The sequence below is a fragment of the Tasmannia lanceolata genome, unplaced genomic scaffold (genome assembly GCF_043159265.1).
Source record: "Tasmannia lanceolata isolate RefF3 unplaced genomic scaffold, GAP_Taslan_0.1 ptg000006l, whole genome shotgun sequence".
NCBI classification, from domain to species: Eukaryota; Viridiplantae; Streptophyta; class Magnoliopsida; order Canellales; family Winteraceae; genus Tasmannia; species Tasmannia lanceolata.
The window spans coordinates 21,955,464-21,971,593 of record NW_027518683.1 but is presented as its reverse complement, the minus strand read 5'-3'; the positions used below and the strand labels follow the sequence as shown (position 1 = coordinate 21,971,593).

Here is a 16,130-nt window from a genome sequence, read left to right as displayed (position 1 = left end):
TTACCTTACCTTTTTTTGTTCTTTATTAAAAATACTTGGGTTTCTTATGGGCAAACAATATAAAATTATGTTACCAACCAAGCTGATTTAATCTTGTGAAGATTCTTGTCTCAGATGCACTTGGGAAAATAGTAGAATATCCCAAAAGTTTGAGGATATTTGGGGCAAGCTTACATTTAATTGATTTGAAGCCCTTTGAAGAGAATTGCATCATTTTGATTGCAATTTTGCGTCCTAATTTGATGATTGATACTTAAATCATGGGGGATTTGAATCATTGATTAGGATTTCCTGTTGATGATCTGCGAACGGATGAGCCACCCTGATTTTCGTGAATTCATGATTTTGAAAACAAAATAGGCCGTGAATGGAAAAATAGTAGTTTACAAGTCGTTCCAGTTTCAATTAGATCTGCCATCTTCTATAGCTAAAAACTAGGGGTGCAACTTGGGTCAGGTGCTTTTGCTAAAAAAACAAGTTGGAATCTACCCGAATCCGACCCGATTTTATGGTTAAAGGTCAGCCCAAATTACCAAAAATCGACCGGGGTTGCACCCCTAAGGAAAACTGAACTTGAGCCAAATAAATTCAAGCTCAAAGAATTTGGTTATTTACTAAAAAAGCTGTGATCTTGTGATAATGGACATGATTTGTCCAATGTATTTCAATACAACCAATATTATTTGTCCTTGTACTTTCACACCTGTCCTTACTGTTTTGAAGTTTGAAATATACAAACCGCTTCTAAGTTCTAAATACTTCAAAGAGAAACACACACTAAACACTCATATAGATGAAACATAAAATGGCAGTGTTACATAGGAACGATACTAATGGAACATCTGTCATGAGATCTCCATCATCTACACAATACTCTGCAACTTTTTTCCAGTCCTCATTGTAATTGATAGGATGAGAAACTGAATCCAGATCTTCCTTCATTTGTCGACTTCAGCTCAAGCTTTTGAAACGGGCTGCATGTTGGGGTCAGTCATATGTTCATCAATAACATTAGGTGAATGTTTAAATAAGTTTCATGGGATACATAGATAGATAAATGTGTTTTTATATGGTAGTCTTGCGGCCCAAAAAGGACAGCGGGGCCAACTCTAAACAATTCTTTTTTTGGGCTCCATCAGGCGATTCTAACTTTCGAATTTGTGTTTGTTAAATCGGTGATGGGAAAACAAAGAACCAATGGTTTGTTTTTTATGCATGGTCCATTCATAGCAAGGCCTAACAAATAAAAAATCTGGATCATAGAAAACAAGTGGGCTGCACTTGTACTTCTACCCACTCATATTTTTTCTATTGAAAATATGTGCGCATTCATTTTACACACACACACACACACACACTGGTGTGTAGAAACTCTTTTCTACACACTGGTGTGCGTGTGTGTGTGTAGGTATTTATTTCTGCCTAAATATTCTAGAGGAAGTATGTAATGTTAAATAGGGTACGTGTACCTGCTGTTTGGATCATAATAGAAGCCATTGATGGAGCCGTCACTACAAGAGAAGCATACATAGTAAAATCCAGCTATAGTTAAGCCACAGTCTAGTCCGACATTCACAAAGTATTGTTCTTTCCATCTCTGCATGGGCAAAAAGGAAAGGATGGCATGATCACTATTTCAAAATCAAGTGAAAGCTATTTCTCAGTTGATAAAAAGTTGAGAACTGAAAACCATACCATAAATATGTAAGGACAGTTACTCAGGTCCAATGATTTGCCACCATCAGCCTCCACTTGATTCTGAAAGATCAAACGTGTGGTAATTTCAGTTAAATGAAATTCAAGTACTACTACAGTACTACCCACCCAATAAATTTTTATTTCTTACAAGAAGTGGAGAGAATGACTGGAATTTAGACCAATGTCTGATGTCATCTTCAGGCCTGCAAAAAAATAGATAAATATTTTTTTTTGAATGGTTAAAATAGATAAATATTTTGAACTACATAAAAACAGCAATACAAGATCCTCCTAATTTCTAACCAAGTAAACATGTGGAAAGCGGCAAGAGAGATCTCCTTAACAGACCCTATGCAGGCCTAATGTTTTACAAAGTTCAAAGTTCAAACAGTCCCTTCACATATTTTTTACAGCCTCCATGTTCAAGGTTAGAGAAAGAAAGAAACCATACGTTGCTTCCCACTTTCCAGTGAAAAAAGTATAGTTCTTGTTATCGACAATTTCCCCCTCCCAGAATGTCACTACCTGGAAACGCCGAAGAAACCAAACAAACATTCAATTGAAGAGTTCCATGAAACTCAGAATGAAATTCCTTATTCCTGCCAAGTACCAAGTCTAACAGAAATAAAATGTAAAACAAGAATATGACACTAATTGAGCCAATAGAAAATATGTTTATCTGCTTTGAAGCAATATAAATTAAGCAGGCAGCATTAGGAATCAAGTTTAAATTGCAAAGATAAAAGCAAGACAGCTATATTAAAAATCAGCCATGGAAGAAAAAAATAGCGAACCCATCTTAAATCACATCCCATGGAGTACTGATGTATCCTGGAGGTCGTAGCTCTGTATTTTCAGAAAATATAATGTACAAAAAAGGATAAATCACCACAAAGAGTACCTAGTATCACTGGATATATATATATATATATATATATATATATATATATATATATATATATAATCATAAGTGCTCGAATAAAAAGAGAAAAAAAATCTATTTGTCATAGACAAACCTTGTGCATACAGTGCCTTATATATACATTTCTCCCTAATGGTTCTCTTTCTTGATTGGACTCCAATCCAACTCAAGATCAACTGTCTAAGTTAACAAAGTACCACAGAAATCAAACTAGAACTTGGACTGCTAAACTGGAAAGAAAATTTAAGAAACCAACCCCTATTAGAACACCACCTAGATCTCGTCCTATAGTTTATTTAAAACCATCTAGATTCCCACCTAGATCCAAAGTTCTTCCCCTAAGGTCCATAAGTGAATAGTTCCTTACTAATCCTGAATCTGAGGCTTACATTCTATTCCATAGCGCTCGCATCTCATTTTGACGGTGATGATGAAATTTGATAAACATTCTTTAATATAACTACAAGTAGAAATGTTTCTCCTGATTTTAGCTTCTCTTCTATGGCAATTGCACTCCAACTAGATCTAATGACTCCAACAGATCAGCAAAGATCCGTTTAGTTTATCTTAAGATTTTTTCTATAATGGATATAGGGGTTGCAAATGAAGCATCAATAAAAAGTCGCAAGACCATGAAAACTGCAAACGTCGAGAATGGATATAGGGGTTGACAAATCAACAATGGCTTTCACGTTCTCGGTGTCCGCTTTTAGAACTTCCGATAAGACAACAAAACCCGAAAACAACACATGGTTTTGAGATTCCCAAAGTCTGCAAAACTCATTGATCTTGCTTAGAACTCAAATAACTAATTTCTTCAACCTGATATTTGAATATCATCCTCCTCGTACCTCTCTTAGAACTTATCCAAAATTCATGGAGATCTGATGGTCAGAGATTTGTCGATCAATCAGGCCAGTTTCTAAAACAGGCACTTTTCTAGATTCGAAAATTCCAAAAAAATTATCTTTCTTGAAATTCCTGGACTGGATTCCTTCTCCTCATTCCTAATAATCCATTCATATTTTTTCCAAACCTCTAAGTCATTCCCTACCCTAGAATGTCATGCATCAAAGAACAAAAAGAATAGAATAGTAAATCTAAAGAAATAAGTTTCAACAGCTTCATGGAGTAAAGATTTCATTAGATAATATAGTACTGGAGATAAGCTACACAACATGGCATAAGCAATTGACATTAATAATCAATTTATCGGAGGATTGAAATTCACGAAATCTGTTGGTTGCATCTCACTAGTGAAAAATAAGTTGCTCACCGGAGTGTCTGCCAAAGGAACATTAAGTGCTTCCATGGTGCCACATAGATAACCATGATCAAGATCACAACCTTGGATCCTTACGTTAACCTTCCATGCTTCATCTTTTTGTGTACTAGAAACATTCTGTGTTCCAGCGAAAGCCTATAAAGTAAGCATTGAACATCCATGAGTATAAAAATAGCAGGCATTATTGAAATAAGAGAGTTTTGATCCTAAAGGGAGAAGTATGGCATCTCATGTAAAAAATAAAAAGTACTAGAGTTTGCATCTAGTTATCATACTAACGAAGAAGGCTCATTGTATCACTATAATAGAAATATAAAATTCTTGAAGATGCAGAAGAGCGTAAGAAAGCAGCCACCTCAAACAATTGTGTTGTATGGGTTTTAAAATTCCATTTTCAAAGTTATTGCCTTAGCATCTATCGAATATTGGCAAATGCTAGAAAAAATCCAATTGGATTCATATGAAATCCTGTAATGACATTATCGGCAATTCGGTAATGATAGGAATCCAAAAAATCTTTGAAATACAAAAGGAGACACCGAGGACTAAATTCCAAAGGGCAAATCTTGATTTGGTATGAGGATGGTATGTGGTCCATGTGCGAAATTTCCCCGTCATTGGGTTGGGTGTGTGTTTTTCTTTTTTTTGGTTGGGGGGGGGGGGGGGGGGGGGGGGGGGTGTTGTTTTACTAATTTTTTTTTTTTTTTGGATAAGTAACTAAGTTTTATTAATAAAAATGGGTAGATCAAACGAAAAGGTGCCTACGATGAGGCCAGAGAATCATTACAATTGACAATAGTTTCCACAAGGATGACTCCCTCCTTGGCCAAAACATCGGCCAAAGAGTTGGCCGTTCTCCTTCGATGAACCAGAGTTCGATGAATACGCCGAACGAGATCCCGAATTTCATCAATGATAAAGTTTAACCTCCACGGCCCTCAGCCTCGACTCCCAGCCCAGCCAATAACATTCGACGAGTCCCCCTCCACAATCAAAGGTCCCATGTTGTGGTCTGCATACCATCGAAGGCCGAAAAGCAGTCCCCTCGCTTCCGCCTCGTTGGCATCACACCTGCCCGCAGGTCCCGAGTACGACATTATAGTCCTACCCATGGAGTCGCAAGTTAGCCCGCCAAAACCAGCCGGCCCGGGGTTTCCCAATGAACTACCATCGAAGTTGAGCTTTAACTATCCCTCCCCAGGGGCTATCCAATGTGGTGTAATTGATTCCCGAGCAGTTCTTTTGTGTATCAACACATTCCAATTTCTTAAGGCAATTCCAGTGGGGTAAGTTAATCTTCCTTTTGCCTTTGCCCAAGCAATGAGGGATAGCCTTATGTCCAGAACAATATGCCTCCAATGCCTACCTTTGTCAGAGAAAACATGGTTATTCCGTTCCTTCCATGAGTGCCATATAATAGCGGATGGTAATGCCTTCCATAAATATTCACCCATGCACCCATGAGAGGCGTTGTACCAGTTAAGAACGATATCAGTAATTTCCTTTTGCATTACCCACTGGACTCCAAAAGAACAGAACGTTGCACTCCATATGAGTACGAGCAATGCATAAATAGGTGATCAATAGTCTCCTCCGCCTCACAGCAAAGAATAAAAAAAAAAAGAATGCACCTACTGGCAAGCTGAAAGCAACGTTGTTTCAAATGATCATATGTGTTGAGACATTTATGCGATACCGTCCATGCAAATGCCATAATCCTCGGAGGGATTGATAGACGCCGTATCTTTTGACAGCTGGAATCTACCCCTTCTTCCATACAAAGTTGTTGAAAGAATGATCTAACAGAGAATCCACCCTCCGAGTCCGGTTGCCACAAAACTTTATCCTCTTCATACGGTAGTAACACTCCTCCAGGATGAGAAGGAGATCTGGGTATGAATTGATTTCTTCGTCTTTAAGGTTCCTCCGCAACTTTATATCCCACACAAATTTCCCGGATTCCTCGCAGCGACAGAAATGTTCCGCCACCGAAGCGTGTTGATTAACCTCCAGCCGATACAAAGCCATGAACCTCTCCATTAGTGATTTGCTTACCGAGCCAAACATCCAACCAAAAACGTACATTCACCCCCCTCCACACTTTGAATTGGATATGAGAGACAAAAGCTTCCCGAGCAGTACTAATGGACCTCCAGGCTCCAGAGCCCCTACCTCGCAGAGGATTCCGACATATCCAATCACCCCAATTACTCCCATACTTCCCCCCAATGATATTGCGCCATAATGCATCTTTCTCATTTTCGAAACGCCACAGCCATTTTTACCCAAAAGAGATTTATTTATCAGCCTTAGCTTGCCAATCCCAAGCCCACCTTTCTTTTTTTTTGACACATACCTTCTTCCATTTAAGCAAATGTTTCAGCTTTTTTCCCTCTTCAAGCCCTTCCCAAAGAAAATCTCTACAGCTTCTCAATTCTTTTCGCCACCACAACTGGTATTTTAAACAACGACATGAAGTACACGGGCATATTGGCCAATGCTGCCTTTATGAGAGTTATTCTTCCCCCAAAAGACAAATATTTCTTTTTCCATGTAGCAAATTTCCTTCCGGTCCTTTCCACCACCGGATCCCACTGTGATTTCGATGGGATTCCAAATCCCAGTGGGAGACCGAGATGGGTTAGGGGAAGTGAGGTTGCAACACACCCCAGTTTTTTGGCGTGAGCCATTAAGAGGCTTGCATTAATATTAATGCCAGTGAGAGCGCTCTTATACATATTGATTTTCAGCCCAGTAGTGATTTCAAACCATTTAAAAAGACGTTTGAGATTCAATACATGATCAGAGCTATTTTTTATAAATACCAGTGTATCGTCGGCGAACTGTAGGTGAGTCACCGCCGGGGAATTCTCAGTTACTTTGAGCCCCTGAATGTATCCCAACTCCTCCACTTCCGCCATCATGATAAATAAGTAAGGAGATAGAGGATCCCCTTGCCGTATTCCCCATAACGGGCCAAAAAATCCCTCTGGAGAACCGTTGATGAGGACAGAGAAGGAAGCTGAAGAAATACAAGCCTTCATCCAACCCCTCCATTTTAGACCAAAACCCATTCGCTCCATAACATGATCTAGAACCCGCCACTCAACGTGATCATAAGCCTTCTCAATGTCCACCTTCATGATTATACCACTCCCTCCTTCCCGCTTAGTTGAATCTAGGATTTCGTTAGCAATTAAAACTCCATCTAATATTTTGTCTATTACTCACGAATGCTCCCTGGAATTTTGATATTACATCACCCATAACTGTCTTAAGCCTTCGAGCAAGAACTTTCGCCAAAAGTTTATAAACCCCATGGACAAGGCTGATAGGCCGGTAGTCTTTAATCTCAACCGCTCCGCTAACTTTTGGAATCAAGGTAATAAACGTGGTGTTAATGGCTCTGTTAAGGACCGCCCTTTCATGGAATTCAACGAAGAATGCCAGAATGTCAGATTTGATGGTCTCCCAGTGTTGATCGTAAAACGTTAGTGGAAACCCGTCAGGACCAGGTGCCTTGTCTTTGCGTAACGATTTCAGCGCCAGTTCAATTTCCTCCATAGTGAAAGGCCTTTCCAGCCATAGATCATAGATCCCGACCTTCCGGTATCCTTTTGAACTGTAGCCTCGCCAATTTAGGATGCCAATGGTGCTGAATTCTATACAGGTTTTGATAATAAGACACAATTTGATTCCGAATTACTTCTCTGTCTTCCACTAATCTCCCATACACCACTAAGCAATTGGTAGCATTCAACCTTCTTCTTGTACAGGCCATGCGATGGAAATATCTAGTATTCATATCCCCATCTTTCAGCCATGTTGAACGGGATTTCTACCTCTAGCTAATCTCTTCTTTCCTTGTGATGTCTTTGTATTCCGCCAGCAGATCCGCCCTCAACTGCAAATCCACCTCCCCCAAGTTTGTTTCTACTTCTTTCAGTTCCAACTGTCCCAGCATCATCAACACATTTTCCTTCCTGAACTCCTTAGTCGCTCTGGCTTGTTTCGCCCATTCTTTGACTTTATCTTTGATAGCTTTCAACTTTCTGCAAATCACAAACCCCTTCCATCCCTCCACAGATTCATCCGACCACCAGCCCTGTACTTTGGAGTTTATCTCCTCCACATTGCACAGACCCATGTCAAACCTAAAAGGTCTTGGACCGCTATTAAAATCAGACATCTGAATCATCACGGGATTGTGATCGGAAATTGGACGTGGTGATGCTCGTTGACATATTAGTTGGAACACCTCCTCCCACTCCTTGGATATGAGGACTCGATCCAATCTGCTCAACACCAACCTGTCTTGATTATTGATCCATGTAAATCTTGCTCCTTCCGGTGGAAGATCCACCAGTTCACTCTCTTGAATGAAATTGAAGAAATTCCGCATGCTTGTGGTAATAGCGCCCCCTCGATTCTTCTCCACCGGAAAGTGAACAGTATTGAAATCCCCACCAATAAGACATGGCCCCTGCCATTGATTCCTGATACTCTTGAGCTCTGGCCATAAGTGTCTTCTTTCGCGTGCCCTTGAAGGTCCATATACAGCCGTCAACAACCACTGATAGGCATTTGACCGAGATTCAAATCAAATCGAGATTGAGTGATCCTTTGCAAAGCTTTCCATCCGCACAAATAAATTGTCACGCCATATTACTAATAGTCCACCTGCAGATCCCCTAGCATCTTTGGCCTCCCACCTTCTATTTGACCTTCCCTATAGATCATCAATGAGACGCTCCGAAACCGCCGATACTTTTGACTCCACAATTACCAGGATATTAGGGTTTCTCGTGGAGCATACATCTTTGACAGTTAGCTTTTTCCTTTCCGACCCCAGCCCCTGGATATTCCAGAAACGATCTTCATTTATAACTGCGCCTTTTCAGTAACCCTCTCCCCAGGAGGCAATCAGCGCAACCGCCTCAACTCCCTCATTCCCCTCTCATTCTTAATGGCGGAAGCCTTATTCTTCACTTCCCTCTTGTCGATGTCGGCTGACATCTTCTCCGTTTGTGGAATATTCTCCTCAAAAAGAATTCTGAAACCCCTTCCCATTTCCGACAAAGCCTCGAATTCCGCCTTATGACTTTCAGAATTCGTGTCTTCATCACAACGGAGACAAGATTTAATTCTGTCCTGCAATTCAACCTCCATAGAGTCCATCTCCACCAACACGTCTGGACACTCCCTTTTTTGAATCCGAGTTTTCAATCGGATTTCCGAACTCTTCAGCAATATCGGTTTGCGTCCCAATATCGTTATCTTAGCACTCCACAGACAATGCCACCAGAGTATGATCCACGATCGTAGTATCTTCCTCTCTCAGGCCCAAAAAATAGGAGCAAAGAGAGAATTGACGGCTTCCTTCAAGAGCAAGCCGTTCATGGTTATAGGTTTAACGCCATCGACAGATTGCTTCTCATTGTCTTCAGACTACCTCGATGCAGACAATACCTCATCACCCACCGCCACCCTCTCCATATTCCCTGATTTCTGCACCTCCATACTGACGTTAGAAGGACAAGCTGTCGTCAATACCAGATCTAGCGACCCTTCACATACCTCGGCAACCGGAACGGGATGGATTAAAGCTTCACTTACCGTTTCATACGGTATCCGCTTTCCGACATCAAGCTGCAAGAGCGTGTTTTGACATTCGGTCTGAATTTTCATCCCATCAACGTGAGGAATGAAATCCCCCACCTTCAGTTTTACCACCGGCTCCTCCGATTGAATTTTAACATCACTCTTCCTCTGTTTGTAAGCTATATACTCCTTGATAACATCCTCCGTTCTGTAAGTTTGGGAGTTCCGGTTCTTCCTTGGCCTTTCCTGCCTAAGATGTAACCTCCAATCAACCGCCCGATCAATCAACGAATGTATCAATTTTTCCATCGATTTACGAGAGCTCCGGGACACGTCCCTGAATTCGTTTCTCCTTGCCTGAAGAAATCCCCTTTTTTCGAGAGAATAAAATGAGTTTTGCTTCTTGATTTGTTTTCCAGGGAAAATTGCCCGCCAGATGTTACATTTCTCCTCACCGAACGCTTCCACCTGTCCTCCTGCATGCCTCCCTTCCAGAGGGGATAAGACGTTTCATCCTGAGGCCTTGCCAGTGCAGCAGACTTATCCACCACGTTACCTCTATCCCTATCCTTACTTGGTACCTTCCCCACCTCCATTTTGTTTTGGGCCATTGTACCTTTTGCATTATAAGGATTTCTAGAAAATTTTAAAGCTTCATCCGACGGTACCTATGCACCCCAGTTGGGTTTTGTCTTTCCTGTTCCCATTCACGCCGAAAAATGGTCCAATGGTCAACCGCCTCCTTGCCTCTTTTTAATAATTTAAAATTTGAATTTCCAATACGTGTCGCCTCACGCGCGAGATCGTGCAGCTCCCCAATTGGTTCCTTCCCTTTTCGCCTTCTCTCCTTCCGCCAATCATCATCATCGGATTTCTGGCCGTTGGATGAGAGCACCGGACCAAACGCCTCCGGTGGATCCATCTTTTGTGAGTTATCAACAAGCTCTGCCGGAAAAGAGCCCTTCCATTCCCGGTGAGACGCCCGTTTCAAATCCCGCCCTTCCGACGAGACATGATTGAAAAAGGATAAGACATCACTTTCTTGGGTCCAGAATTTGCAGCGAGAATCAGGTCTTCTCCAAATTCTCCGGCGACACCAATGGAGTAATACCGGTTGTCCACTTTCAATCAAACCACCGATTTCAGAAACGACCATTTGGAAGTGAATACCTTAGCCTTAGCATATTCGAGACTTTGAGGATTGTCGCCGTCAGTCCGTATCTCCATTACTGTTCCAAACAGAGTACCCAGAGTTCTTACCGTGGATGCGGCCCAAGCGTGAAGAGGTATGCCATAGAACCTAATCCAAACGGCCGTAGCCCCTGTCTTGAAAGCCGGGTGTGAAGGAGAAGGAGATAGGAGATACTCTCCAAAAGCTTCAGCTCCCCTCCCCATCACCATTGAAGCTTGGCTTTCAGATTGGAATCCAAATAGAACTTCGTTCCTACTGATTATAAAGGGCTCAGGAAGTTGGGGCAGATCCCAAAACCATCTTGCCCATTGCCAAATCTCCCCCAGCTCCCAGTCACATTTCTTCACTCTTCCTATCAAGCATGTCTTCAACAACTTCTCTCCCTGTTCACCGGAGATTTTACCATCCTATCATCATCATCCTCAGTTACCTTAGGGTCTCCATCTTCCGGCCACAGGCGGTCCTCCACCTCCTCCACCTCCTCATGAACCTTCACTTTTATTTTCCAGTCGTGGGCAGTTATCGGCTTTAGGTAACATCTCCGGCACTCCACCCTTCGTCGGAAGTTGTGATACTCACACTTCTTACACCGCCAATCTCCGAGGAGAAAACGAGCAGCATCGTTTTCCTCGGTGGTAGAATTAGTCGAAAACCATAGTGCCTTTTGATTCTAGGGAAATAAAGGAACGAGAAAGGCTTGGGCCCTTAGAACCAATAATGTTAATGGATCAAAGGGCCCACAAAAATTCAATCGTATTAATGAATCGTAGCTAGAGTCCTACTGTTATATGGAGTTTACTTTTAAGAGCATGTGTCTTAGTCAATAAAGAGTCCATATCTTTATCGTTCAAAAAAAAAAAAATAGTACATATCTTAAGTGAATAAGAGTCCATGTGTTAGTCTACCACAAGTCCATGTTTAGTCTATATAGCCCAAGTGACAAGATATGATTGAATTTTATGTTTTTGAGAGGTGGTAGAATTAGTCCTACAAACCACACCTACTTGGTCAAGGGGTTTGGTTGAGTCTATATATGTAGGCCCATGGTCCTTTGAGAGAAACACGTTGAATAAGATTTCAGATTTGCAGCCTTGTGTGCTCTTGAAGTGTGATGCTAAGCTCTAGGATAGATTCATAGGAACCCTCGAGTGATTCTAGGTTCTCCTCTTCCTCTCTCTCCTCTAATTTATCATCCTTACTTAAGTTCTTGATCTCTTTCACTTTAATCATTGTTTATTGTTCAATAAACTAGCCTCCCATCACCATCGACCCAGCAGATCACCACCATTGTTCCCACCTTATTTTTCCCAACCTGATTTCCAATCTTTTGCCTAGCTGACCACCCTACATTGATCCTTTCTTGACACAAACCCAAGAAAGTCATAAAACCCCTACTGACAGTCCCTATTCGTAGACCAATAGGCATAACAATCTATCCTATAACTCCAATAACCTCATCTGATTTCTATATCAACACTCCTATACCCTCACCTATAGGCTACTGCGCCCCCACACACGCCTCTCTCTCTCTCTCTCTCTCTCACCCACACACCCACACACATCCAATAAGCCACCATAAATTGACCTCTCATTCATTTGGCCATCATAATCAGTCCCCTTTAGACATTCCCAGCAACCCCATTTCAATTTCACATCCCGAAATATGGATGAGGAGAGGAAAGGTTCCCTTTTGATGGTACTCCCAGAAACAGATCCAGTGGAGACGGCGTGGGGCCTGTAGCTCAGAGGATTAGAGCACGTGGCTATAATAGAGAGAGAGAGAGAGAGAGAGAGAGAGAGAGAGAGAGAGAGAGAGAGAGAGAGAGAGAGAGAGAAACTTCTTTAAATGCCTCCTTTGGTTTCCAAATTGGAATATATATATATATATATATATATATATATAGAGAGAGAGAGAGAGAGAGAGAAATATGATATGGGAAAAAAAAATCCCTCAATTCAACCCTAACAATCCATTCAATCAATCCCCATACCCTCTAAAAACCTTCCTTATTCCCTTTACATCATAATCCGTCAACTAGCCGTTTATCCCTTAACCCTATTGCTGTGAATAAATCAATAGTCTTAAGTCAAATTTTCCTAAATAGTTCTACATCAATTGGTATTAGAGCGTAGGTTTTTCCTACGGCAATTCCAAAAAGAAGGGCTTACAAGGGGAAACACTGAAAGGCTGAAAGCCAAAGAGATGAGTCACTCCTAAAGCTGATACAAAGTCTGTATAGCATCAAGATGCGCTTGAGGGAAACAACGGCATGCAGCAGCCAAAGAGTTTGAAAATGTTGGGCAGAGAGATGATGATCCTAGTGAATTTTCGGCTAACCAGGAGGAAGGTCAGCCACCTGCACCAAACCGTAGGAAGACTACTAGGACTGCACGAGTGTGGAATCCCTGTTCCCCATGAGTGATGAGTTATGTGAGATGTTAGATTGGGATAAACCTGATTATTCCTATTTCATGAGAGATATCACAAAGAAGATGCGTGTAGATGTTTATGATTTTAGTGGAGATATAAATCCTCAATTATTTGTTGATTGGCCTGCTATGATTGAGCAGTATTTTGACTGGTATAATATGAAGGATGACCAGAGGGTTAGATTTCCTAGGATGAAATTGATAGGGTATGCGGCATACCAAAGTATAGTGGAAGAACATGGAGAAGAGACTTCACAAGTTAGGGCAGCCCCCAATTACTCATTGGGAGGAGATGAGAATGAATCTTAAAGACAAGTACTTACTACCTGCTTTTCAAGATGAACTCTAAGATCAGATGATTATATTCCGACAAGGTAACTTGTCTGCTATTGAGTACATGAGAAAGTTTTGATGAATTATTCAGGTGTGAGACTTCTAACGATGCAAGACAAACTCTATCTTATTTTAAGTATGGGTTGAGATATAAAATTTGCACAAAGATGGCTACCATGCACAAATATGATATAGAAGATGCCATCCGAATGGCCCTGAAAAGTGAGAAAAATATAAGGCAATCCAGTACTAAGAAATTCAGCACGCAGGGCAGAGAGCCCATAGCCAGGAAAATATCATATATGGTGATGACTCCTAGTCCAATACTAATGACAATATTTTTTTAATACCTTTCAATGAACTCAAAGAACTTACACGAGTGTTGAAAAGGAGGTTGATGATGCCACAATGGAGAATGATTCTAATCAAGAGGCCGATGAATTCAAAGATGATGAGATGATGATGATTAGCCACAAGATGATGTGGATACTACATTTTTTTTTTTGTATGGTGAGGTGAATATGAACTGCACCAGAGAAGAACAAAGAGGATTCGCTTTTTTTTTTGAATGGTCAAAGGTTTCATTATAGGAAAGGGACCGAGATGGTCCAAATACAAGCAATAGATGTAATAGACAAGAGGGAAACATAGGTAGCATAAGGGAAAACAAAGAAAAAGAAAAAAACTCAAGGCGGTAGAAAATCTAATAGCTCAAAAGTCTCCCTTTGAACCCTAACCCTAGAAAGCTTATCCGCCACCGCCACCCCATTTGCAGATCTCCTGATGTGGGGAAAAGAGATGCTTGAATTGCCCACAATGTCTTTGATCTCTTCGAAAAACTCAGCAAACCTCCATGGGAAAATATGGGACCCATTCAACCATCGGATCACATTGAGGGTGCGTTTGGATCGCCGGAATCGGGTATGGGAATCGGTATTTGATACTGATATAGACCAAAAACATGTTTGGTTGAATTTGCTAAATGGAATGGGAAACAAATCTTGACTCCTGACAGAATAAAGGGGGGAATTTTAGACGCGTTTTAATACCCGCCCGAGGAGGGGGGGTATTCTGATTCCCGGAAACGGGCGAAAAAATATCCGCCAAATCTCGACTCGATTTTATCTCTAAAAATATGTATTTCTTCTCAAGAAAGATACCTCTCTAGTAAACTTACCTCTCTCCTCTCCTCACCTCACCTCTTCTCCTCAGCAAATCAGCTCTGCAAATCACAAAAAATTGCTATGCATCTCTCTTGTTGAAACCGGAGAAGGGTCTCTCTCTCTCTCCTACTCTGTTTTCTAGGGTTCCCATAGATGGGTCTCTCCCTCTCCCTCTCTCCGTGATCTCGCTGAAACCAGAGACGCCCTGTAATTTTTTCTGTTGAAACCCACATATGGGTTTCTCTCTCTGTCTAACCGAATAAAGACTCTCTCTCTAAAAAACCCATATATCCATCAGCCACTCCCAACTTTCTTTTCCTTTTTTATTTAGGGTATGTTCGGCAACACTTCTCATTCTCGCCTAAAGAATCGGGCGGAAACAGAGTGATGAGAAATTTTAGAAACGGTTATTTATCGCCTCGAGGAATCCTATTTTTTAGTTGAAAAAGTAGCAGAAATTTTTGAAACGGACCTTAGCGGGTCACGCAGCTGAACATGATTTTTGAGATTTTTTTGGCTTTTGTCATTCTCCACTCCTAAAAAAGAGGACAATTCCGTAAAAGAATAGTTGCCGAACACACCCTTAGTTTTCATTCATGGCATTTTCTTGTTTTTTTTTTTGGGGAAATGAAATCAGCACAACCCTGTTTTTATGGATGCACAATACCAGCTTGTTTTTTCTTTATTTTTTCATTCACAGCATTTTCTTGATGTTTTGAAATGAAACCAGCACAACCATGTTTTTTATAAATGCACGTTCCCAGCTTGTTTTCTCTTTTTGAATTGTCCTATGAAACCTTTTTCAGAATTGTGATAATCTTTATGACAGAACTTTAAATACTAAAAGACAAGATGCATTGGGTATATATCAAAACATGGTTGTGCTTATATCATTTCCCCTTTTTGTAGAATACAATCATCTCAATTATGGGTGTTTTGTTTTTATTCCCTTGATTAATCACAATTACATATGGGAAATGAAATTTCCACCCTTTTCACATACATAAATATATATGGGAAATGAAATTCACAATTAGGTTTTATATCTTATTAGAAAAAACAAGTATTATTGATTGAAATAATTATTGAAAATTTAATACCATTTTGGTCTGGACAGTACCAAACGCTTGAATTGGAATCACGATTGATTCCTTAGATAAATTCCAGCACTTACACAAACACTGCAATTGGAATCATTATCCGTTTACGGGGGGAATTGGAATTGGATTGGAATGTGATGCCGTTACTGGTTCCTGATTCCGGCTATCCAAACGCACCCTGAGGGAGTCCCCCTCAACCACCACTCTATCTAGATCTTCTCCCACCAGGAGCTTGATGCCCTGTGGATCGCACGCACCTCAACCTCACTAGAATCAGCAATTACAATGGGGCCTGCCGCCTGCAAAGGCCCACCTCACTAATCCCTCCTCATCTCTTAGGGCTCCCCCAAAGTTAGTATCAAACATCAACTTACCATGGTAATATTTATTGTTCGACTTACAATCT

The 16,130-nt window shown here is 40.9% G+C and overlaps 1 protein-coding gene across 4 annotated transcripts in view; it reads right to left on the bottom strand.

Moving 5' to 3' along the window:
• Positions 1 to 602: 602 nt before the first annotated feature.
• Positions 603 to 16,130, bottom strand: part of LOC143880096 (glucose-induced degradation-like protein) — a 25,714-nt gene continuing 10,186 nt past the window's right edge. For all 4 annotated transcript variants that reach the window (XM_077382850.1, XM_077382848.1, XM_077382847.1 and 1 more), the window contains 6 exons: positions 3,897 to 4,040; positions 2,150 to 2,223; positions 1,847 to 1,901; positions 1,696 to 1,758; positions 1,470 to 1,597; positions 603 to 974 (listed from right to left, as the gene is read on the bottom strand). In XM_077382850.1, coding sequence (XP_077238965.1) covers positions 896 to 974; positions 1,470 to 1,597; positions 1,696 to 1,758; positions 1,847 to 1,901; positions 2,150 to 2,223; positions 3,897 to 4,040 — 543 coding nt within the window. In that variant the 3' untranslated portion in view covers positions 603 to 895. The remainder of the gene's footprint in view (positions 975 to 1,469; positions 1,598 to 1,695; positions 1,759 to 1,846; positions 1,902 to 2,149; positions 2,224 to 3,896; positions 4,041 to 16,130) is intronic.